The 25,291-nt window shown below is 40.3% G+C and overlaps 1 protein-coding gene across 13 annotated transcripts in view; it reads right to left on the bottom strand.

The window, feature by feature from the left end:
* Nucleotides 1–25,291, bottom strand: part of sox6 (SRY-box transcription factor 6) — a 138,715-nt gene that overhangs the window by 49,906 nt on the left and 63,518 nt on the right. For all 13 annotated transcript variants that reach the window (XM_067496408.1, XM_067496401.1, XM_067496399.1 and 10 more), the window contains 3 exons: nt 18,414–18,503; nt 6,716–6,888; nt 5,095–5,163 (listed from right to left, as the gene is read on the bottom strand). In XM_067496408.1, coding sequence (XP_067352509.1) covers nt 5,095–5,163; nt 6,716–6,888; nt 18,414–18,503 — 332 coding nt within the window. The remainder of the gene's footprint in view (nt 1–5,094; nt 5,164–6,715; nt 6,889–18,413; nt 18,504–25,291) is intronic.

The following is a 25,291-nucleotide window of genomic DNA, read 5'->3' as shown; positions in this document are numbered from 1 at the left end:
AGCCCTGTGTTTATTTAAACTCATCTGATTGATTTAAAATATTTACGATAATGTTGTAGTTTTTGGGGCCTTTGCTTTTCTAAATTGGTAACTAAACAGAATCAGTGCATTAAATTATTGCATGGTATTGGACATGCATATTCTTTTTCTTAATAATAAAAAGTGATTACAAATCAGTACTACTAAGACAATTTATCATTAGACAACAATTGGACATGTTCTGTTCCTGATAAATGTTTAATGCTTCAGCTGTAATAAAGGAGTTTACATTCTGTGGAAATGTGAACGGTCCCCTCATCAAAGGATAATGGGAGAAGCGTCAGGCTTGTGAGGATGGAGAAAACAGTTAACACAGGCCAATTATTATGGGGAACTGCTCATCGTTGACAAAGACCTTATACTGGCTTGATGATTTATGTTACAACAGGACCGTGACCCCAGGCCAACAGCTGAATCACACTGGAATGGCATCAAAACAAGAATGTGAAAGACCTTGAATGGCACAGCTAAAGCAGGGGGGGGTGGATTTTATTGAAAATCTGTGGAATGACTTCATGATAGCTGCAGGTCAAGCTACATGTGGGGCATGACATCTATCTTGACCAATCTGGACCACATCTTCACAGCGTGGTGTGTGTGCAAAAAAGCTAAACACCAAGCTCACACAAATGTGTTGAGAGAACACACAGGTGTGATTCCTGCCAGAATGGCTTCCGCAGTGTATATAAGTAGATAGGTTGCAGTATTGTTTAACGGACAACTAATAGACTATTTACTATTTACGCTCAGTTTATAAATTGATTTCTTTTGGAGCAAACTGAAGCAACTGCAATTAATGCCATGATTACATATGTGAGTGTGTAACACAAGCGCTGAAGTGTTTTACTGGGCAGGCTCTACAGCCACAGAATACAGAAGACACTTTTACAGAGCTTCCCCTGTGAATTCTCTGGTTTCTTTGTATAGAGGTAAATGGGAAATCCATGTGCAACTGACTATAACTCACCCTTATCCTTATTTTTCCCCCTCACTTAAATATATACTAACAGAAAGTAATGAGCAACATATAAGAAAATGTTGTCTGTAATTAAAAACAAAACATTTATCAGCGTGTACTTAATTTAAACAGTGGAAATGGTAATTCAAGCTGCTTAATAAGCTTCTTATGAGTTTTTTCAGGATTTCTTTGGATAGTCAAAAAATCATGGCACGATATGTGAGTGGTGACCATTGATCTGCCTATGTGTCTGTTGTCCTGTTTTATCTCACAATATCTGCTTTTAAAGCTACGTTAAAGTCCACCTTGAAAACTGTGGGCAACTAAATGCTGGTGTGATTTCAATTCATCCTTTATTTGGGACCTTTAGCATTTAGTCATTAAATGTCTGCATGTCCCCCGCAAACTCTTTACATCATTAAGACATGTGTGAAAGCCTCTAAGACTTTGAAGTGTGCCGAGGACAACAGTATACCGGCCTTTTCTTTTTGAATCTCTGGTTTTTCCTTTTAAATGGATGAGACAATATATCTTTATGGACACAAGGTTAAAGGTAGAACGTAGAGGCACAGATAATGTATGTGTACATAAAGTGAAGTTGGTGTTTGAAGCCAGGCCATGTATAGGGAGAGAACAGCAGGTCAAAGCAAGATAAATAGAACCTGACCCGCTTGATGAACAGATCATTTGAGGTTTCAAAAACAGGTGTGAAAAAAACTCTCGTCCACAATGGCCTCCATAGAAATTTATTATCTTTCAGATCTTGGATTTCACTGTGTACTCAGGGCTGGCACATCAATGCCACAGCCAATGACAAATGACAATGTCGTAATATTGTGATGTTTTAATGGATAAAATTTTTTTAATTAAATGTTTTGGATAAAAAAAACTGTCCCTCTGTTTCATCTGGGTAGCTTTGCTTTCTCCAGCCTGTTTGTGAAGATAAAGTTCACCCTGACCTTTCAGCCAACGTTTATTCTCTTGATGTGTGTATCAATGCTTTGGGCCCCTGTGTGTCTATGTACTGTACACGATCGGCTTTGTATCTGCATGCCTGTGTGAGTTTTTTTTTTAATTCCTTGAGGAATGCACGAACTGGGGTCATTACCATGGGAGTTGAGGAGATGCGTGCTTGTTGCATGGTTTTTGACAGTACTGTTACTTGAGTTCCACAGAGCTCCACTTCATTTTAGGGCATTTTATAAAATAAATAAATAAAATAACTGCACACTCCTTGTGATTTTGATTATGTGATTATGAAACACAAAGCCATGAAGAGGAGACTCAAATAATGTTGAGTATGCTGATGAGAGATGCTGCACCGAAACAAATGAGAAAAACACGAGTGCTCAATTTTTTTTGTAATCTCCCAGTACCTACACACAGACCTGATGAGATGATAACTTTTTGGAAAAACCAGTTCTGCTGCTAATATATATGTTTAATTGTTGCACGTGTCAAATTTTAAACTAAATCAAGTTGAGATAATCTCATCCTGGCATTGAATTATGGCCAAGACGATTTTAAGCATCGAGGATTGACTGAAGGAATACAAACAAGCTGAGGGAAAAACACAAAAAGCCTTGAGCTTTAACTTTTGATAAGCCCCTAACACTGCAATCAAAACATCTGCTATCTTAAAACAAGTGACATTGTAATCCCGAAGGACAAAGACTAAATCTCTCTCCCTCTCTTGTGGAAATGATGAGAAAGGATAAAGAAGGGAGATGGCTATTCAAAAGGGAAACGTGATTAAACTGCATGCTGCCTTGCTACAAACCCCACTAACTAAACCTCTGTGACCACAGATTCCATAGAATCCACATGCAAAAAACCCTTGTGAACACACCTATGGTGTGCCAACAACTGTCTCAATTGCACTCTCCGTGGATTTATTGTTTGGCAATTTTACACTGTCCATTGGTAATTTGATGATTTAACGTCATCAATACGAGACCCTAGGAAGAGGCTTTCTACTTGCTGTCTCCCTGAAGCCAAAACAGAAGGACTTTGATGGCCAGTAGGGTCTCCAATAAAGTTTAGTGCTCTCCATGCTAATAACAGAGTAACCCAATCCCCCAACAGTGCTTACCACTTAGCAAGAAGTCTGTGACATACAGACTGTAAGCTTGTTTACAGGCCTAATTAAGTCAAAGCTGTTATATATTAAAATGGCCAGGGCATTTTTAAGATGCAAGAGTAATGAAAACAGAGTGACAAAAAAATGCTTTACTAACTTGTCTCCAACTCTCTTTTATCTACTCACTCTACAGTTACTGCAGTTAGCATCGAGTAGCCACCACCACACTGGACATTTGGATTAAATAAGTTATAATTGACAGAGAGACATCTTTTGCATTAGATGCTTGATATTCAGTATTATACATGTTAAAACCAGAAGTATTTGTTTTTGGGTGGTGCTCTGCCTCTGGCAGATGCTGATGGGCAGTGGAACAGATGGTTAGAGACTCTTTTGTTTAATTGTGGATGTGTTGTTGTTGTTGTTGTTTTTTTTTTCTTTCCTATCGGGGTATATCTGTGGTCAAGGGAGAAGCTGGCTTCTGAACTGGGCTCAGCAAGAAAGGATTCCACTTGTATCTCTGTTCAAGTGTTTGAAATGGATATTTAGAAGTGTGCTCCCATACACACTCGACCCCCCCACCCTCTCTCAAAACTATGCATCAAGGGGAATTTTCAGGTACCATTTGCCTTTAACTTTGTGATGAAAGCAAGGGCCTCTAAAAGTGAGATGCATTAGGGCTTTGCCCTTATGCTCATTGAGCATAAGTAAAGGGCCCTCCATGATATTAGTAACACTAGCCCCTCAGTCTGTATAAGGTACTTCATTTTTGAGTGTTTTCCAGACAGTGTGTCTTGCTTCGTGCTTTTCTTTAGTGTTGTGTAATATGGAGTCATTTTTCCAATAGACTGTCCAGTCTAGTGGCTACTTAAGAACATGTTCACAGTATGATCTTGCTCTAGCAAAAGAGCCCTTGAAAGAGGCATTTTGACATCCCAGCAGTAAATGTGGTTGTTGTGCTAACTGTGTTTAAAACCAGAAGTTTGCTTTGCCTACTGATTAGAATAAACTGTATCTCCTGTTAGGAGTGGTAAAAGGTGCTGCAGGAACAATTGGTTGCAAGTGAGCGCTTGCAGAGATTTAAAAAAAAAAAGGTTATTATAAAAGGAGGAGGTGGGGAGGTATCAGTTAAAAGAACAAGTGGAGGAGGACGTGAACGGAGTGGGATGTGCCTGACACCACCTTCCAAGATAACATTAGCTTCACACAGGCAGCCAGGCTCACAGCCTTGACCACTGTCAGATACCCTGGATTACCCTTGAGGGCCTGACCATGTCCAGAATCACCCAGCCTGGGTGGTCTTTCACTGAACCACACTGCACTGTATCACACAAGCCACAAGCACATACATACACACTGATGAGAAGAATAATGTGTGGCATGAGGTGAAAACTAAAGCTACACACACATATAAAAGAACAAATAAGAAACAGAAAAAGAACAATGCCCCCCACCCACCCACACACACAGACACGGCACAATGACAATGAAAGTGTCAGCAGCTCTCGAGCTGTGTAAAAGCGTGCCACGTTGCCCTTTTGGGACTGACTAGTTTCAGAGGCATTTACCAGCCTCTTTCATGTCCCCCCACCTCCGAGCTCTTCTCCATCAACATGACTCATTAGCTGTTGTTACTTTTCCCTCTTTTTTTGTTCATTAAGATGTGCTAATTATTCTCCTCCATATTTTAAAGCCCTCACCATTACCAACAGGCAATTAACATTTGATGAGAGTGACGAATGTTAGTGTGACACAAAAAATTAAAGATAAAAAGACAAGGAATATTTTTTAAAAAGGAGAAAAAACATGACAAGACTAACAGAAGTTAGCAGTGGTATTTACTTCAGTGCCTGATTTTATTGATCTGTGCTATTACATCCAGACATTTGGCTCATGGTAACGGCAGTGGTGCACTAATTACACTGAAGAAGGAGAAATGTTGTAGTAATCAGCACGTAGAAACTGAGAGGCATAAGCTGTTGAGTGTTAGAGGGCCAACAGAAACACACTCACTGACCTGGATCTGCTGCTGGAGGAGGTTGATTTTGTGCTGCTGCTGCAGAAGCTGCTGCTGTTGTCTTGCAATCTGGTTGGGAACAGGAAAAATAACTCAGCACATTAAATAAATCCAGGTTAAAGTGACATAAAGAAGAAGAGAAATATCAATAGTTAAAAGCTATTCAGGCCAGTTAAAGTTTATAGAATTGTACAGATGATCGATAGCAGTTACACATTAGAAATGCAAGGAAGAAAAAAGTGCCTTAGTAAGACAGAATAATATTACTTCTTTTTACAAAATTAAAAAATCCTTCAGTCTGAAAAATAAAATCCTCAGTTTTCAAAACGGACATGAAATAAACTGTGTCGAGCTGCACCGTCAGAATTAGTGGCAAAAGAGAATAAATGATTTACAGAACAGATGAACATGGTTTTGATGGAGATAACTGCTGCAGGCAGTGTTCGGGTGACAGAGGTCCCTGCTGCCCCTAAGTGACGAGCAGCCACACCGCAATCGTTCTCATCCCAGCAGTCCCTCTTTCTACATGCCTACTTCATTGAGCATGACAACCTAGTTTTAAGTGTCATTTAATTTTCATTTTTAAATATAATTACAAAGTGTTCGCTGTAAGATATCGGTCGTCTGCAAATGTGTCAAGATTAATTTGTGCTGGCTTCCTCACGAGTGTCAACAGTTAATTACTGTGTTGTATCTTGATGGCTTGATGACATTCTAGCTCTCAGCAGGCTCCTCTCCCGCTCCCTCTCTCTCTTCCATTTTATTAATATTCTTCCATTTTAATATAAGATCAGGTAACAAAATATCTTATCATTGGTCATTTCTTCTGCAATGTCTACAAAGCCCACAGAGCTGAGTGTAGTTTGCAAATGAACATTATCGATTGAAAAAGAAATCAATACTCTTAATGTATTATTAGTGTACTAGGACCAAATGCATCACTTCAAGGTATATGGTCTATGTCTTCATTTACCACAGGCCTGAGAGTGTGCTGAGAAAACTCTGAGTGAACTCCTTGCTGATAATTGACTCATAGCCATTAGGGTGGCTGGTGATAATAAAAGTGTCGCCTGTGTGGATAGTTTGTGTCCTTATTTCTTCTCAGACATTAACACACTTCATGGCCCCTGCTAATTTGCTGATTTGTACAATATGGCTCATTGGCCTGATTTGTGCTGCAAATCTAATGCCAGGCTTGTTCTAATAGGAGTCGATTTATAAGATATAGAGGACTTCCATGTTTAATATAACGTTTAATTCACACATTCCCCTGCATTTGTTAGTACAAGTCATAATAACATTTTTCCTACCACACAGCATAAATGTGGGCGAGAGAGCATGACTGAAATATCTGAGGCAATATAAAATGTAACATCTCTTAAATCTAATATTATTCCAAATTCCTACCGAGTAAAATTTTATTGGCATATTTCAGGCATGAAATTTAATGTGAATTCGAAAGTTGAGTGCAATTTGTCACAAATGTATTTATTGGGGTTTATTATTGGGACAAAGCAGGAAATTGCATAAACAAGACTACGGGAGGCAGGGAAATTAATGTTTTTCACAGGAAGGAAGAAGAAATATGTGGGAAAATGAAGAGAACAGAGTGTGCAGTTACCTGCTCCTGCTGCTGACGAGCTAACTCCATTTGCTGCCTTTGTTTCTCCATTTGTGAAGCGGCGAGCTTCTTCTGTTCATCATGGGCAGCCAGAAGCTGCTCTCGCAAGCTGATCAGCTGAGTGATCATCGTAGAGAGTTGGTGTTCCTTTTCCGCGAGGCTCTCTGGAGTACCTAGTGAGGGGAGACAGAGAGAAAGATTGATGTCAGGACTGGAGTAAGAAGTTTTGCATACCTGAAAAGAAAACAGTACAAAAAAGGCTTCATAGTGGCCTAACTAAAAAACCAGGGTGGACACTTTTGTAAGAAAGTGTGCAGAAGGCCTTGGTCATTGTATACTGCAAAATATAGGAAAGGGATCATGCTGCACACACCCAATGTTATTGTGCTATTGTATTGTACACAATATATAGTACAAAGAAAGCCACACAGGCAGCAGCCAACTGCAGTGAATTCACTAGAAAGTGTTAAGGTCACACACAGCCTGGAGTTGTCTGTTTTACTGTAGCTGTTGTTCACAGCTTTTAGAGGAAGAAAGAGAAGGAATTGTTCCCAGCACATAGACAAAGAGCTGCAGGGAGCTGTCAAACTGAGGTGGCAGCCTATGTCAGACTACCAGCGGTGAATATAAAGAAAGTGTCGAGAGCCACTGTTTGCACTGGCCTCCAGACTACACAAGTTTTTTTTTTATTATATGAACATACCAGCAATATGTTAGAGGAGCTACTCCTTGCAGATTTCACCTGTAAGGAGCTTGCAAACTTGTTAAAAACCTGCACAAAACACCCATCATCTAGATGACCGGAATTCACTGATGATAATCACTAAAGAGAAATTGTTTCATGATGATCAGCGGTGGACAGTGCAAACTTTAGGTTATTGTCTGTGAAGTTGCTGCATGCATACTCATAAAATTACTTAATAAAAGCTATGACAGACCAATAGGCTTACTGCTCTGTATAGTCACATGTCCGCGCTGTGTGATAGAGCGAGCAGCTCCACTTCACTGCTCTCTCCCTCCGCCTAATCAATGCTAAGTGATCCTACCATTGACTTACACAGCCAACATAATTGCCAGTGAGAGGCTAGACAGTAACTCACTCTCCTCCCACTGCACTCCTGTATGACAAGCTGATGTGGGTAACATACAGAAAGAATAGAGAGATGGAGAGGAAGAGACAGAGATACAGCCAGAGAAAGAGAGGACGACTGAGGAAAAACACAGAGATCCCGTTAACAGTACAGTGAAATCTGGCCTGGGGCCAGCCGGAGCTGAATTCTTTCCTGGGTGTCTTCCTCTTGTCTCTAGCCACATCTGTCTTGAGTTTCTCCGAGAGCTCCCAGGGGCCCTCTCCACTCAAACTATTTTAATTTGACTAAACACCTGATTTATTTTATCTCTCCGATGAGGAAAGCCGTTTGTCTTAATAGGGCCTGTCAACCTCCAGAACCCATTCAGGGCAATTTACTGGCAGGCTTGTCTGAACCTCGGTTCGCCTCGCTCTGCCTCCGCTGCCTGCTGCAATGGAAGAGAGCTGCAATTCTCTATTTATCCTCCTAACGAAAAAAAGCACCTAAAAGCAGCTATTCATTGGGCCTGCATGCAGTTTCCAAGGACTGAATTGACTTCTTATTCACCCAAATACACTTGTTGTGAATGGTGTGTCTGTAAAATTGATACAATCAGCACCAATTTTATTAACCTTTAGCTGTGTCCATAAAGGAGTTGCCATTTACAGGTCAGCAGCCAGATGCATTCGTTGTCACAATAAATCATACCTATCAATACTGTATTAGGAAGGAGAGAGGAAAAGAAAGAAGTCGAGCCAGAAAAGGTAACAAATAGAAATAAAGAAAAAGAAAAGAAAGCCATCATCCAGGTGAAGAGGAGGGCCATCGGACCTGGAGCCAGGCATAGACGACCTTGAATTGGGAACCAAACATCTGGACTCAATGACGCCCTCTCAGCCTGCCTAATTACACCTTTCTGATGATTACTCACTATTTAAGGAGAAAAAAAGAAGGTGTTTGTGTGCATGAATGTGCAGTGGGACTGCTGTTAAATGTCCACACAGAGATCTGATGGGTTAGTGTAGAGAGCTCAGTCCTGCCCGGACACCAGAAGAATGCTAACAGAGGGCCCATTGTTTTGATGTTGAGCTGAATTGTGGGAAACCAAAACTGGTCTCTGTGCTGCAACCAGGGCCTTTCATATTTACCTATTTTAAATTGTTATTATTTAGCACTTTGTTTTGTCTTTTTGGCCTTTTTTTGTAAAGATAAATAACAATAAGGATGAAATATAAATTATAGAATTTTTGGTGAATGCTGCTTTAAAGACTCTACACAGCTTAGAAGAAAATCAGGCCCATATGTTTTCTGTAGACTGGTGTAAAAATCTTTTTCTTCCTGCTTTAAATTATGAATCAGCTTTAAAATGCAGATAAAACTTTTATTGGGTGGTGTAGAAAAGGACAGTCGTGGTCTGTGTCTGACCAGCCTGCTGACAAAAGAGGCCGTTTCCTGCATATTGCATGGCTTTTAACAGCGGTGGGGCTCGGGTCTGCCCGTTAACATGTCTCCTCACATTGCACTTCCGAAGGCAGATAGACAGCCCAAAGATGCCTTGGCGCTACATAAACCCCAGCAGCCTGCCCAGATCTAACATGTTGTGACATTCTCCTGTTAGATGACCGAAGCTCGATAGGACAATACCAGCCTGACACAGGAAGGGGATCCCAGGAGTGAGTGGTCAGGCTACACTGGCACTTTTCTTGTTCCTTTTTTCTCCCGCAGGCCACTGTGGTAACTTAGGATTCTAGATTGACACGTCGGAGGTACAGACAGTAAAACTGTGTTCAGTTTCAGCCCATTCAGTCTTCACCTTTCCTGCCTGTCTTAAACGTCACAAAGTAGGGCAGAAAACATCAACGAGTGACTAAATAAATGATAAGAGGAAAACAAGCAGAGCCATGGTTGCTCGGGAAGGGATGGGGGTATTTGAGCCTTGGGGTCTTTGGATAAAAGGCACTTTGTAGGGGTGCGATTTGTTCTGTCCAATACCCACATCTCCCTCTCTCTTGGCTCCCTTCTCTCTGCTCTAATCAAGCAGTCTCTAATTTGGGTTCCAAGTCCAGTACCGGGGAAAAAGAAGGAGGCTTGTTACTTTGAAGAGTCCCGAGTGAATAACACAGATAAAAGATTCAGGCACAAAAAAAGAAGAAAAGGGAGGGAGGGCGAGGGTGAAAAGGGGGAAAATCACAAGGCACCCTATTCTCTTCCCTTCCTTTGGTTAGGACAGCTGAGCCATTATGACCAGATCTGAATTGAGTTTTTTAACGCCAGAAGACTGGAATTCCTTTGTCTCTCTATCAGTCAGCTATTGTGGATGCTTCCATATGCTGCAAGCCCATCCTAAGTAAAATAGGACTTGTCTAAATGCTACGATTGTACCGAGCTGTATTCACACAGACCGCACATAGCTTGAATGCCTTGCATGCTGAGACCCTCTTTCTGCTCTCTCCTAAAGTGTGTGTTAATGTAGACATGAGTGTGTACAGATGTGTGTTGCATGTTGCTCCAATCGATAAAAGGTACATGCCTCTGAGTAAATGCACACGTGTGTGAACTCTGCGGTCATCTGATCCTTTGTCCATTCTTTCTGTGGGAAACAGAGTCAATTGAGTAGCAGCTATAACCTTGTTTAGTGTTCAAAATAGAAAGCTTTTTCTGCACACAGACCTTTCTTCCCAAAACCACAAAGCTCCTTCAGCCAAAGCATGAAACACATGACAATCCTTATACTAAATTCACATTTATGATGTATAGAGAGGTGTACATGAAGGAGGAACTGGGTTCTGTCCAAGAAGTAAGCAAATAGCATTGACAATCACTGATAGATAAGTTTAGATAACTAATCTCTAATTGTTTAATCAAAAATTTGTATTTAAATATATGCTTTAGTGAACATTATAATCTTAAGATGCCACAGACTGGTAGAAAAGGTGAATGCAAGAGCAAGTCTATGGGTCACAGGGAGGTCAAACCAAGGATGTAATAACAGGACAGAGAAGTGAACACTGTACAAGACAGCAGAGATTACAACTAGAATGCTAAAAAGTCTTTAGAAGACAGTTATTGGCTTTTATGGATATGGAAAAAAATCAACCCTGTCTCCTAAAAGTCACGTTCCTGTGCTACATGCATGAATGGAAAGCAAGTCGCAAGGAGGATGACATTGATAAAATGTGCAGGACCATCAAACCAGAGACAAGCGTTCAACTCCAGTTGGGTTTAGGGTCTGCAAGAAAAGCACTTTGGTTAAGTTTAGGAAAAGTTTTGGTTTTTAGCCCTTCCAGCTTATCCTGTGAGTTCAGGGTTGCCGCAGTGGATAATTAGTCCGCATGTTGATTTGGCACAATTTCTATCGAGCTTGGGACCGGCACTGATCGGCTGGGGATGGGGATGGGCTGTTGGGGGTTCAGTGTCTTGCCCAGGGACACTTCGACATGTAGTCAGGAAGAGCGGGGCCTGAACCTTCTATCCTATGGTCGGTAGGTGGCCACTCTACCAACTGAGCCCCAACGCCCTGCTTTGTTATTAAATTCATTTATCAAAAGCTACACAGACCTCTGCACCAGTATACGTCTCCATTTTACTCTAACTTATAAGACATTTCAGTGTAAGGGTATGCGAACTTAACCCTGAACCCAACATAGTAACAATGCACATTTAGCTAGTAAAAATGTTCTTTTATCATTTTACAGTATGTAACCAAAATGATCAAAGATTATATTTAAAAAATAGTAACATAATGAAAATTACACTGGAGCAAAAGTCTGCATCCCCCCTAACAAATGAAAATATTAAGGAACATTGTAACTAGCTCAATGTCCATCAAATACTATACCGAAGAATTCTGTTTTACTCTTTATGACACTTAGGGGGATACAAAGTTTTACACCCGGTTAAACCGGTTTCCCCCTATTTTCAGTTTATGTTAAGCCAAGATAACTGGCCGTTCGGTCCAGTTTCTTGTTTAGTGTCCTGCCAATAGACTGGACTAACTAAGCATGTTAAAGCGCACATACATTTAATGTAGTGTCTTTGGAATGTCTACTTTATTGAAGTTATAGATTATAACTTTAAGTTTGCATTTTAGGACATGGAGAGGCATTAACACAATATTACTGGAAACACATTTGGTCTTGTAGCAAAAGTTAGAATACCGAGAACTGCTATTTTGGTGTCCTTTGCTTTGAACTACACCATACTATATAATATATTGCTCGGCAATGCTACAAGACCGTATGTGTTTGCAGTAATATGGTGTTAATGCCTCTCCATGTCCTACAACCAAGACAATATGAGCAGCAGCCGTTTTACCTGGCTGGCTGCCTTTGCCATGATATAAAAGCTGTTAATCTTGCCAATAAAAGCCCATTAACACGAGCATTGACTCACGAGCACGAGCACAACGCAATGACTCACGCTGGCAGCACTGACTCTTAGTAAGCTTTCTTGTGTGGTGTGGCTACTTCAAAGAATCATCATCTTGTTAGAAAAGTTTCCTCAAATTTTAAAAACCACTTAAAATTATGACCGTGAAGCTTTTAGAAGCCATAACCCCTGGGAATGATCTGGATTTAAATATAGGTTGTCTTAAAATATGGTCAGATCTTCTTCTAAGTTACAATTATGAACAAACAGAACATATTTTAACTAATTTGCGACTCAAACGTTCACAGTGCGGATCATGACATAAACAAACATTAATTGGAGTCAGGAATTGGTCGGGGTTCATTTCCTGAAACGACACCGGAGGTTTGGATTAGAACTATGAGATATGTATGAATATGGCTGAGCTCAAGAAGCTTTGTAAGGATGAAGGCATGTTCCAAACCTCCTCCAAAACGTTGTGCAGGTCTGGTTTGCAGCTTTTTCTATTAAGACTGTGGATGTTTAATGTGGGGTTTCAGCACCAGGCACAGGATTATAATTGTGTGTGAGCTTATTGTTTTTGTACTTGTGACTCTCAGCACTTCACTGTCTATCCATGACTCTGGTCAAGGAACTTCATATTGAATAGAACAGCTGAACATATCACTTCACGGGGGAAATGAAAGTGACAATAGAATTTGCCCAGAAGACAAAACGTATATATATCTCAACATAGAAAGTTTACTTCTGTTCTTTTAAAGTGAGTTTGACTCATGTGGCCTTTATATACAAAAACCATACAATTTCCAAGGTCTCTCTCATACAAAACATGTAACGTCTGTGAGACAGTCATCGAGGCACCAGCTCACTGTCTTGTCCACAACCTTGGAATTAAATTCAGAGTTAGATGTTAGCTCATTCTTTTCAAATTCAACATGTATTCACTGGTCTTATGTATACAGCTAATAAAGCAGAATGTACTTGTTTCTTTGGACTGTGCAATTTCAAAACTTTTCCAGACTGTTGTCTTTAGTAAATAAATATCGACACAACAGGTGTTTTCTCTGGTTTCAATCCAGGTCACAAGTAAAAGACTGAAATAGCTGAGCAGGAAGGAAAGTCAGCTGTGGCCAGTATATGTATTCACAATGTAATATGTCAAAATACCTGTTTAGTTCTCAAGCCACTCAGTGATAGTCATTTAACTTAACTAAAATGTAAATAAAACTAAAAATAAATTCAATTTAAGCTGATTTAAAGTGTCATATGAAACAACAGACAGTTATTGACATTGTTTGCTGTCAAGTTGCTCAAGGTTTCAATTTTACATGAGGTCAAAATATCACCTCTGCAGGTTGTGTTTCTTTTTTTACACATTTGTTTAAACGTAACAGTCTATCTGTAATATGACGAGCCAAGATTAATATTTAGTTATGGTTTAGTTAGTGTAAAGTCAGGAAAGCCACAAAAGGGGCCACACTGCATAGTAAAAACTTGAAGGTTGTGTATGCATTGGTTGATAAAGAGCTTTAAAAACATTAAAATCAAAAAACATTAAAATCTTTAAAAACATTAAAATCTTATTTGGGTGTAAGACATGCACCGTTGAAATCATCTGCAAAATTCAGATGCTTTTTGCATCTGCCCGAATTGGATTATGAATTCATACCTGAGCAATGTATTTGTTTAAACTCTGTTAGTGCTGACGTAGATCTGCCCCTCAGCAGCTTTTAATGGCTGTGGTGATACGGTTCGCTTTGGTGGGGGTAAGCTGATGACACACGTATGTTTTTGTCCGCTCCATAAATGTTTTACATTCTCTTCAAATGCAGACAAGATTGACACCTGTTTCCACAAAATCTACTACACAAATAAAAACATTAAACAAACCATGACAAACAACTGGGATATAATTCAGAACACAAGCAGAATTCTGTTCATATCACAAGTGCACACCTACAGACGCACAAGCACAGCGCTTTTTACCTCCATCGCCACAAACTAAATTCCTCAATTCATTAGAGGAGAAAAACACACAGTCCAACACTCTCATACATTCATCTGGCAAATGTGGCCTGAGGAATAATGATTTACTGTGTCTCATATTTCACCTGAGTGCACAGGGCAAACAGTTGACTGAAGTGTTGTGGAGAAAATGCTAACTGAGGCCTTTTTGACTGGAGCAACACGACAGATACTGCTTTGTGCTGTTTATTTTTGTGAATGTTTTTTATACGTTTGTGTATATTAATCATAATGTCCAAATATGGCATTTAAAATACAAGCAAATTGAAATCACATACAAAATTGTTCCTTTATTTATTTCTAAAGCCACAGTCAGTGTCACTGGCAAATGTGTGCACAGATATGAGTCTGTGTGGCATCGAAACCTCACTTTACAGAAGGCTTACGAATAAAGTTACATTTTAAAGTGAATAATCATGTTTTAAAGCTAACCATATGACTGAACAATCTGCGCTCTGTGTTCACACAGTGGACCCCTTTCTGTCTGTACAGGAGTAATGCCAGCACAGGTAGGGCCAGCACCAAATCAGTCTCAGCTGCCGCCCTGCCCTGCCCTGCGTTCTCGTTGTAAAGAGCTTCCACTTATCTGCCTGCCACAGGACTGTCTGGGTGAACCCATCCACTGTCATGTAGACACCATTCTCAAATTGATTGTGACAGTGCAAGAGCCCTGGCTTTTCTGCTTCACAATTCAAGCTGCGATTTCAATGCTAGCGTACAATGTTAAGCTTCATATTTTTCTTAGATTTTTTTTTTTTTTTTTTTTTTTGCAAATTCCAAGAGAATGAATACAGCTTGTGTTCCAATTTTGTAACTACATATTTTTCTTCAGTTTGAGTAAATGATTGAGCATTTTTTACCCCAATGGGGGGCTGGGTAAACTGGCACTCAGCAGGGAAACTTAAACAGCTCTGTTGAGTATGAGTCTCAAAGACCCTGCACAGAGCAACCATGCAACAGAGAGCAACCTTATCTGCCACTGGACACGGTGCTATATTTGTATACATTTTAGGCTGTGTGTGTGTGTGTGTGTGTGTGTGTGTGTGTGTGTGTGTGTGTGTATATAGACACTGATATATGCACGGTACAATAATGTGTGATATCTATATTTATAATACAGCTCTCATTTGTACAGTGGCACTTTGTTTTCGGATAAAAGGAACCATATTAAACAGATGAGAGAAAATGACAAATTTTCTTTGATTTATTACGGAAAACAATTCTGTAACTGGTGTGATCCCCCATTTTCAGCAATAACATTAAATAAATATGTTCAGCAACTGTTTATCAGCCCTGTACATAGATTTGGAGGGATTTAAGCTCATCTCAGGTACTTAGGTTTCCTCCCACTGTCCAGAGACATGCATGTTACAGTATGAAGGTATGAATGTGAGTGTGAATGGATGTCTGTATTTCTGTCCATCCAGCCCAGACATGGACTGGTGATCTGTCACCCTGTACCCTGCCTCTCTCACCTAATGACAGCTGGGATAGGGTCCAGCCACCTGAACAGGATAAATGGTTAAGATAATAAAACTGATTCTATAAAAAGATTCACGTACATACAGATATGTAAGATGGGCTCATGTCTCTCAGTAAACAGATTTTTTTTTCCTCATTGGGTTCGTTTTGTTCTCTTTTACCTAGTTTTAGAACTTTGGTAACATTTATGTAGAAACATAGAAAACTGTAAAAGGTTGAAAATCTTCCAGCACTAGACTTTGAGTTTAAGCATCCACCTCTAAAGCCTTTTTTCTCTCACTAGGTGTTTGTCTCTCTGGCACTTCTCCTTCCACCTTGCCTCTTATTATCTGCTACTTTCTGTGGTTTGGAGCGCTTCCAGCCTGCCTCCCTTTCTTGCTCTGTGGTTTTGTTCAGGAGATTTCATCTCCCTCCTCATCGTTCCTACAGATTGACAGCTAAGCTCAGGTATGAAAACAAACAGTTAGCTCTGGAATTGACTGGTGAAAAGAAATCCGCCACTAATGCTCCTTCACAAACCCTCCTTTTTGCCTTCCCTTGCTGATGTTAAGCCCTAACAGCATTAAAATCATTAACCCTTAATAACACAATTGTATTGCTTCTACTGGATTATATTACTTGTTTCTGCTAAATTTAAAACCTAAAATACGTCATTACCCTGGAAAGAGCACATTATGTAGAACATAGATGACAATAAGCTATAATTATAGATGTGTCTGTGAGAGGGAAATGGTTGGTTGGCCTAACAGACCTTGAAAAGCAATGGTCTGATGTTGTTGATACTATTGTTTTGTTTGTTTACTGTACGCACGTGTTCACCTCGACAGGATAAAGTATTCGGGGCATGCTGGAACACAGCTGCAGCAAAAGAATGTGTTTTTTTTTTCCATTGGTAAAGCCTCAGGTCAAATTGTGTCACACTTATTGTCTTTCATTTTTATTTGTTTTCTAAGAACGAGACAAAATTATTTTCTCACCAGCTAGATTCCACCACTTGTCTCTGCAATAACACAATACTTTTCTTTCAAGGTTTTGATGGAACAATGTCAAAAGGTAGCCTACAAGGCATTTGGTATAATTGGCTGAGGAATTGGTGAGTGATCATAAAATATACTGTACAAGGCCACTCTGCCAGTAGGTATTGTAGTCTTTATCTGCATGCCAGTCTTTAGTCTTTCATTTTTTTCATTCATTTAATTCTGCAGGCATGTTTGCCTTTTGTACTGATTTTAACCTAACAATTAATGGGACCTCTGATTCATCATAACACTTTAGATCTTAATCATGAGGTGTTTTCTGCTTGGCACCTTTGTTTGTGTTTTAATTAGGCGGACCTTGTGCATCTCCAACCCTGGGCTTCTTTTTAATTGCCCATATTTACATCAGGCAGACATCAAACGCAGAGAGAGAGACATTTGTAAGGGGGAGCACAAAGCAGCCCTTTGAAATGTCTATAGTCATTTGAAATGGCATACTAATTAAATATCTGAAGCTGCCACTCTGATAGGAGAAGCATTATATTGGTAGCTGTGGTGTATAGACTGTCTCCATAACTCATCAACAGACAGAGGCCATAGTGTTTTATTATCAGACTCCATACCTGTTTACAGACCACCAAGTGACCTTCTCGTCCCTATTCATCAAACAGATGAAATGTCGTGCCTGTAATTTAACAGACCAGCTTTCAAAAGGCTAAATCATTTTAAACATTTTAGCCAGTGCACTTTGATCTACAGTGGCGTACATTAGACTGAAGCAGGTACAATGAATCTGGTTTACCAAGCAATGATTTATCCTTCAGTTCATTATGGTTATTGCCAATGAATATACTCATTAGTACACTCAACAGCCCTTTTTTCTCACCACTGTAAGTGTAGAAAGCGTAATTCAATAATTATAAACAAATAGTTTTATTTATGTTGCCTATGTTTTAAAAAAGATGATCAAAATCACCTGAAAATAACTAAAAGGAGCTCTCTTTATGGGCTTGTCAATAGTTTATTGTCTAGATGGTTTTCAAGAAATAAAAACAACACACAAGTTGGGTGAAGAAGTGAGGGAGAGTTCAGGAGCCTGTGACAGCCTGGTGTTATCAACCAACTGGTTTCGTGCTCTGCTGTGCTTTATAAACACGCCAGGTCTCAGTAACAGTCAGTGCTAAGGACTAAGCAGCAGCCCTGCCCAGCCTGCTTTCAGCCTGCCATAAACAGAAATTTTGGGGGAGTGCTGAGTTGCTCTTTGCTGTGCTGCGCTTGTTACGCTGTGCAGGGCGTTCACTGTCAGAGTCAAGACATTCCACTCAAACGCCGGCTCACCGGGGAGACGACTGTGTTTCTCCGCACCATCTCTTCTCCTCTTTGCTCAGCCAGACTCTGGTTACATCCAGCTAACTTTGGGGTTCAACAATTACCAGAGCGGCATGAGTGCACCGCATGTGCCAAGCAGAGTAGCTAAGCTCTGGGGCCGTCTGAAGGGACAACAACAATAAAGCGCTGACAAGCACATAGAGCCTCAGAATGGGTCTAAATGGGCTGGAATTTCGAAGACAGCACTTTGGAGAGAGTCGGGCATTCCAACAAAAGATAAGGGAGGAGAGAAATGAATGAGGAGGGCAGCCAAAGGCCTTTGTTTTATTTCAGAGTACAAGACGGTTCCTGAGATTATACAGTACATAGATTATGTATGTCTGATAGGAATGAGGGACTTGTTAACACAACTTAAAGTGGTGTTTGTGTGGTAAATCTGCTTGTTACCTTTTACTTCTGCCAGAAGTTCGCTGGTGTTGAGCCTCTCCATCTTCTCCTTCCAGTCTTTAGAAAGAAGTTTCTCCATGCATGAGGAATCTGAGGAAAAGAATAAAGAAAATTTATGACATTATTGGAACAATTTTAGCACCAATAATGGGTTAATGGGTGTGGAATATTATGTCTGGAATTTAGTTAAAAACAATTCTTTTTATACATTTTGTTTATTCTCTAAAATGAAAACTAAAGAAATGTGATATCAGATGAAAGAGGGGCATTTTATTTGATGATACTGCACTGTGAACATGAAAACTGAGAGTGACAGTTGAGAGATGAGCAAGGGTGGAGTCAGGAGGGAAGCAAGCATTGTGGGGACATCAGAGACACATTTAGCGGAAGGCAAGGAGTGAGACAAGGTACATCTGAGCTTTCACATAGCTGCCAATGATGAAAACAATTAACATTTGTCCAGCAGACAATGAATCAGAGGAGGAATGGCTGCAATCTGCCATGCTGTCGCTGGGGTAGCTGATGAAGGACACACTGGGCCAGCTGACCCAGGCCTTCACCATCCCTGTACTGCTTAGGGGTCAAACTGTTCTCATCAAACATCAGCAGCACAAGCAGGCCTCCATCACTCCACCTTGAGCCACTGTCTTCACAAACTGCCTGTAGTCTGAACCAGTTCACATGATGCAGACTGCCGTCTTGTTGGGTTTGGCTGAAACAAGCAGAGTCCTGTATAGTCAGGGAGAACAGCTTATGTACTGTCTAATGGCTGAATGTATAATGACTCTGCTGATTTCTGTAGAAACTATGACCATGTTTAAGACATTGCAAAAGCATGATAGAATTCGTTAAACAGTGTTTTTCTAAAGTTGGAGAAAAATGTGAAACCAACCCAGACGCACTAATTATAGCTGAAAAGCTTTGGGTCACTGTAATGAATAGTCCAACCTCATTTATTAGTGGATCATTTATAAATATAGATCTGGCAACAAAAGGTTTTACAAGTTAATCTTGTAAATTGTGAAACCCAGGAGAGTTTGTGTCTCAGTTTGACATAGTTGTCATAATGTGACAGTGAGACAGAGAATATTGCAGTATGCCATAGTCTAGACTTTTCCATTTTTGCCGTTATCATCCTTGACATCAAACTAACAGAAGGCTTATACAGTTTAGAATGTATACAAGTGTTTTTTCCTTTTACCCCGCTGTGAAATCTCTTGCCCTCCACTTCCACAAACCAAACACTTTTTCTCTTCTTCTGACAAACACACCCACTTCAGAGGAACTGGGAGTAACAGGGGGTCAGTAGTTCTTGTGGCCTTGTTTAAGGATGGCTTTCAGAGAGATCAAGCAGAGTGACCATTTTGTTTGATTGTCCACTTCCTCCTATGTGATGGGGGTCGACAGGACATCTTCAGCTCAGGGTCATTATAACATTACTTCTGCTTTATTGACTTTCCAATTCCCAACTCACAGTTTGTCCCCTTGACCCTTAGAGAGGGAGAGAGAAATGGTTGTGTGTGTTGTGTGTTTGTTTGTGTTAACTCCCTCCATGGCAAAGAGATCACAGATCTTAAAACAAGGGTTAAGGGCAGAGAGGGTAGCACAGCTCAGCTCTTCTTCCTTGTGTTTCACCCCTGGGTGAGGCAACTTCCTCTTGCAGTTAACAAACTCCCCTCAAATCATAATCCTCAGACCAACAGAACAAGATGAGTGCACAATATTGTCTGCCCTAAAGCACAGAAAAGGCTCATTTTTAAAGTGGTGTTGAGGGGAATTAAACAAACACAGTAAACATATGTTAATATGGACACATATGCTCTCTCTCTCTCTCACACACGCAAACATACACTTTCATCACAGATGCTGCTCCGGCACTTGATCATTAAGGAATGCACCAACTGTTGGAGATAATGTGGTGCCAGCTTCCATTCTACTCCAGTCCTCCCTCTCCCTTTCACCTCCCTCCCAGGAGAGCTGCCGCTCCCTCACTTCTGCATCCCCTCTGCTGGGCCAGACACGACCTGCCAAGTCCTCCAGCAGGAGAGACTACAGCTGGAATGCACCGCTGTCCTCCCTGCCTTTCACCTGGGAGAGGTGAATAATGACCTGGATTAGTCTATAAAATAACTCTCAAACACCTTTCAGTGTTCAAACACTGTGGACAAAACAGACAACCAAAAATGGATTTGGTCAAAGCAGAGCAACTTTTGCGCAGGCGTACTTAAGGAAAACAGTAAATGAGTCAGATGTCTGGCTTTTTTCAAAGAACCCTTCCTTCCACAGCCTATTTTTCAGAAGAATTTAGATTAATAGGAGGAATGCTATTTCAGTTTCTAAAATGCCTGTTTTCTCTGGAGAAATTATAGATGCCAATGGAAACACTGGTTAGTATCAACATAATAATTACTGTCAGGTTATGACACAGAATGTCAAAAAATGACACTGTGTGTTCATTTTAACAAATTATTTTTGATAAAATAAGATTCCCACTTCTGTGGATTCACTGGATGTCAAATGTTGGTGGATTTGTAAGTGGAAGGAAAACATAATTCTTTAAGACAGAGCGGAACTTCTGAAAAATGTTGTGTAAAGAAGAGTTACACTCTTGTCCTCTTAAAGTAGGACATCAAATACTGAGGAATTAGCTTGAACAAGAGAAGAGTCCAGTGAGTTTATTTTTATTTTCCTATGGGGGCTCTTAAATCTCTCGCACCCCCACCCTTTCCATTTTTCCCCTCCTCCTCTTGAGATAAAATGCTCTGTGGCTGGGGAGCAGGCCATTCAGCTGGGATGAGAATGGAATGAAAACAATAGCCCTTATCAGGCTCTTATTTACATTTTCCCAGCGTCCCTGCAGTAGACAGCTTGGCTTGTCACCAAGCCCAGATCGCCCCACTGGACCCAGACCAACTTCCTCCAGCCCCAGCGATTCCAATGGTCCCTATGGACCCATGCCTGGCACAGACCCCCTCCACTCTGCAGCTACCACAGATAGCAACATACAAGACAAAACTACTCGAGTGTGTGTCCAAGACGTGGTTCCATTGAGAACAGAATGGTTTCTGGACCACTAAGCCTGACTGGGTCTCATTGTCTCTTCTCTAGGGCTGGTGCTCTATAGCTGGAATAATTCCTTGAATGGCTGTGAATATTTTTATTTTTTTCCCAAGTGGCTCACAGAAGAAAGTGAATAGTCATCACTAATTTAACACTGCCAAACTCAATATGTCTATGTCTTATCAGCGCTGTCATCTCTGGTGTGCAGCTTTCCTGTGCAGGTACTCTGTGATCATACTGATGTGGCTGAGCAAGCGCAGGGATTGAGACACTTAAAGCTGAGATGAGTTGGCTAGATTAGGCTACTTTTTTTTTTTTTTACTGTATTAAAAACAAACATAATGATCCTCATAAATCTCGACAAAGGAATGTTTCCAGGTTGATGTGTGATATAAACAAAGCTTTCAGCACCTGACAGTTATGGCTGCCAGAATATCATGTTCAGTATAAACCACAGTAGAGAAGCTAAGAGGCAGGTTACCACTAACCATCAGGCTGAGGAAAATATGGATAGCGTAAAATGTCTGCTCTTTGTCTGTCCATTCCTGTTTTATTTCACACAGTATGGTCCCACAGTTATCTCCTTGACATTTTAATGCAGTACCTAATGATATGAAATTGTTCTTAGTCATATTGTAAGAACAAAAAAAAGGAGTGCTGCTTGGCTATAAATGCCTGGGGTTTAGCAGCATTAGCAGCAATGGGAAGTTGTTTAGTGTTTTTTATTTTTATTATCTACACAATGCTTAGCAATGCTGCCTCACAGCTAGAAAGTTGCTGGTTCGCGTCCCCGGCTGACGGTGGCCTTTCTGTGTGGAGTTTGCATGTTCTCTCTGTGCTTTCCTGGGTTTCCTCCAGGTACTCCGGTGTTCTCCCACAGTCCAAAGACATCCAGGTATGTTAATTGGAGACTAAATTGTCCATAGGTGTGAATGGTTGTCTGTCTGTGTATCTCTCTCTGTGTTGGCCCAGAGATAGACTGGGGACCTGTCCAGTGTGTACCCCGCCTCTCACTCTGTGATAGCTGGGATAGCCCCCCCGACCCTAAACAGAAAAAAGCGTTTACAGATGATGGATGATCTACAACATGTAATTAATTCAAACTGTCCCTGCAAAGAGTAGAAATTCTTCCATTTTCTTTTAAGTGAAAATGCCAAATAGACAAACAGTCGAGCAAATCAGTTATTTTACAGCTTGTACAGTACGAAGTCCAGTGTGTGTTTTAAAGCTACCAAATATACACTGCTCGCTTAGAAAAGCAGTCTTCACTTTTACATATCAATCTATTACATTTGTTGAGGCAAAAAAACACATCATGTTTCAAAAGGCTGTGACTGCCTCAGAGCACAAAAATGGTTTGTTACAACATGCAGCAGTGGGTTTTTTTATTACCCTGTGTTGTCAGCAATGAAAATGTTTCAACTGTCTGCCACCACATTCTGAGCTTCTCTGTGTGCACTTTTCTCCTGGGAGAAAGATGATACTTGTGTTTGAGTGTGTTTGTTGCGTTGAAAAGCCATTGGCAGAGAATAGAGGGCTTTGTAGGAGAGTCAAATTAGCCATAAGTCATGGATAACAGACTAAGAGACTTCCCCTTTAGCATTGGTCTTGTATATCAGTTGTCCCAGCCTCATGGGGAAACATGTAATTACCAAATCAATGATCAACTGACACTGACCATATAAATAATTTCCTCCCCAGAAGGCAGAGACCCGAACAGTTAGGCGGACAGGGAAACGATGCTCTTCCTAGTGAGGGACAGTTAAAACAAGCTTCATCTTGGTTATAGTCAACCAGAACCCCCACAGAACACTAAATAAGACATTAAGATGATCTATGAACTGCAGCAACAAAACTGAAGAATGCACCATAAAAATATGTGACTGTGAGCAATTACAGAACATAAAAATAATTTCTTCTCAATTTAAACATTCATCAATCAGCCACAGGATTTGTACTTGGCGAGGGTCAGCATAGGAGAATTTTGTGCCGGCTACGACAGACAGATGTATGCATCACATTTCATGGGGCTGTGTAGGCGCAGACCAGTCAGAGTGCCCATGATGACCCGTGTCCGCCACAACATGAAAACCACCTATTGCTTTCCATGTTGTGGTGGATCACTGTGTAGCATCTCAAGAGATGAGCCCTCACAATATCAACCTGAAGGAAAATCCTTAATCTTAAATAACATCTTTGACAATATTAACTGAAGCTCAGCACACTTAGGAAAACTACCTAACCAAACAAACCATAAGTGTGGAGAAAGTACAAACATTGCTTAAGCTATTTGCTGAAAAGTGCTCTGTAAAATTTCTGTAACACAGTTGTTTAGCCTGCATCATGTGCTGCATATATGTTCACGATAAATATGTCGTTGAAAAAAAAACCTGAAAACTGAAAAAGAACATTATTGCTTTTGGACCTTGTCAATGGCATATAGTAGTATATTATAGTATGTCAGTGATTGTAGCCTGGTGATAATTAGTGTAGTCTGAGCAACCTTAAAAGGTAAAATGAAGTGTTCCACTGTGAAAATTACACTGTTATCTTGCAATGATTTTAAGATCTAGAAACTAAAGAAAGCCCTTAAATTTCACTGCTACATTCAGTGTTAGATACAGTATTTTTTTTAATTCAAGCAAGCATAAATTTCTATCTCAGAGATAAAACTCAGACTCTAAGTCAGATAATGATAGGCTGACGTCTGATTTCCCATCCACTCTGCACTGCACGGGAAACAAATCAAAAGTCGAGATTGATAAAAAAGAAAATGCCTGTGACACACTCCAAGGAGTCCTTTGAATATCTTAATCACAGACACACTAAAAACAAGACCCCATCATCACAGCAAATAAAACATAATAATTACAAGAGGCAGGCAGGGAAGTGAAATGCAGAGAGAAAACATGTTTTTGTCATTCAGCCGGTAGTCCCTGAGACAACAGCTGTTGGATGCTGCAAATACTCCTGAAGTCTCCATAATCATGGCGTTATTGAAGTGAGGACAAAAAGGGCACTAATTGCAAGGGAGCAATCGGAACGCAATAGGTTACACACCCGGGTGATGCAGCACAATGCAAATGCTAAAGAGGGAGCTGAGGGGGGAAAAAAATAACATTCTGAGCACAACAGTGTGTTATTGCTCATTTTCAGGCAATTACCTTTCCTCGTTGTCAACAGTTTTAATAACCTCTACCATTTCCAGAAGACTTTTTTGGTGCAGTTAAATAATTCCAGCCTTTTAATATGTAATTACTAGTGCTGGCATGCATAAATAAAAAGGTCCAGCTCCTTGAGACATGTCAGCATATTGTAGAACACCTGCACCTCATGGTGGGCTTTCTTTAAGTGACACCTTATCATTATTCCACTTGGTGAACATCTCCGTTAGTCACCTTTAGACTAACCTGTTTGGTCATGTAAACAAGTTGCTATAAATATACTGTGTAAATGAGATGTGGTTCAGACAGGCAACGCTCTGGTGCGATCCCCCTTCTTCTTACTGTACCTTCTTTAGTATATCGTCTGCTTGTCCAAGTTTGAAAGTGCCAAACTAATTTGTTCATTTCAAAAGGGGCTGTGGGCCAGAAGAAAGTTGTTTTGTTTTTTGTTAATAGAAGCTTAGTAGAATCTGGATTAAAGGTTTGCCGCCAAATTAAATGTGCTTTTATTTTTTTTTAGCACTGTGTTTCTTTGATGTCTGATGACTTTATGGTCGTTTTAGCACATTGATTTCTATTCCCTGTATTTATCCTATTTGCAACTCAAGGTTGCAAATTTAAATGTCAGCTACACTAGAAGACAGCGACACATAC

The sequence above is a fragment of the Channa argus genome, chromosome 2, assembly GCF_033026475.1.
Source record: "Channa argus isolate prfri chromosome 2, Channa argus male v1.0, whole genome shotgun sequence".
Classification (NCBI taxonomy): Eukaryota; Metazoa; Chordata; class Actinopteri; order Anabantiformes; family Channidae; genus Channa; species Channa argus.
This window is presented reverse-complemented; position numbering and strand designations above follow the sequence as displayed.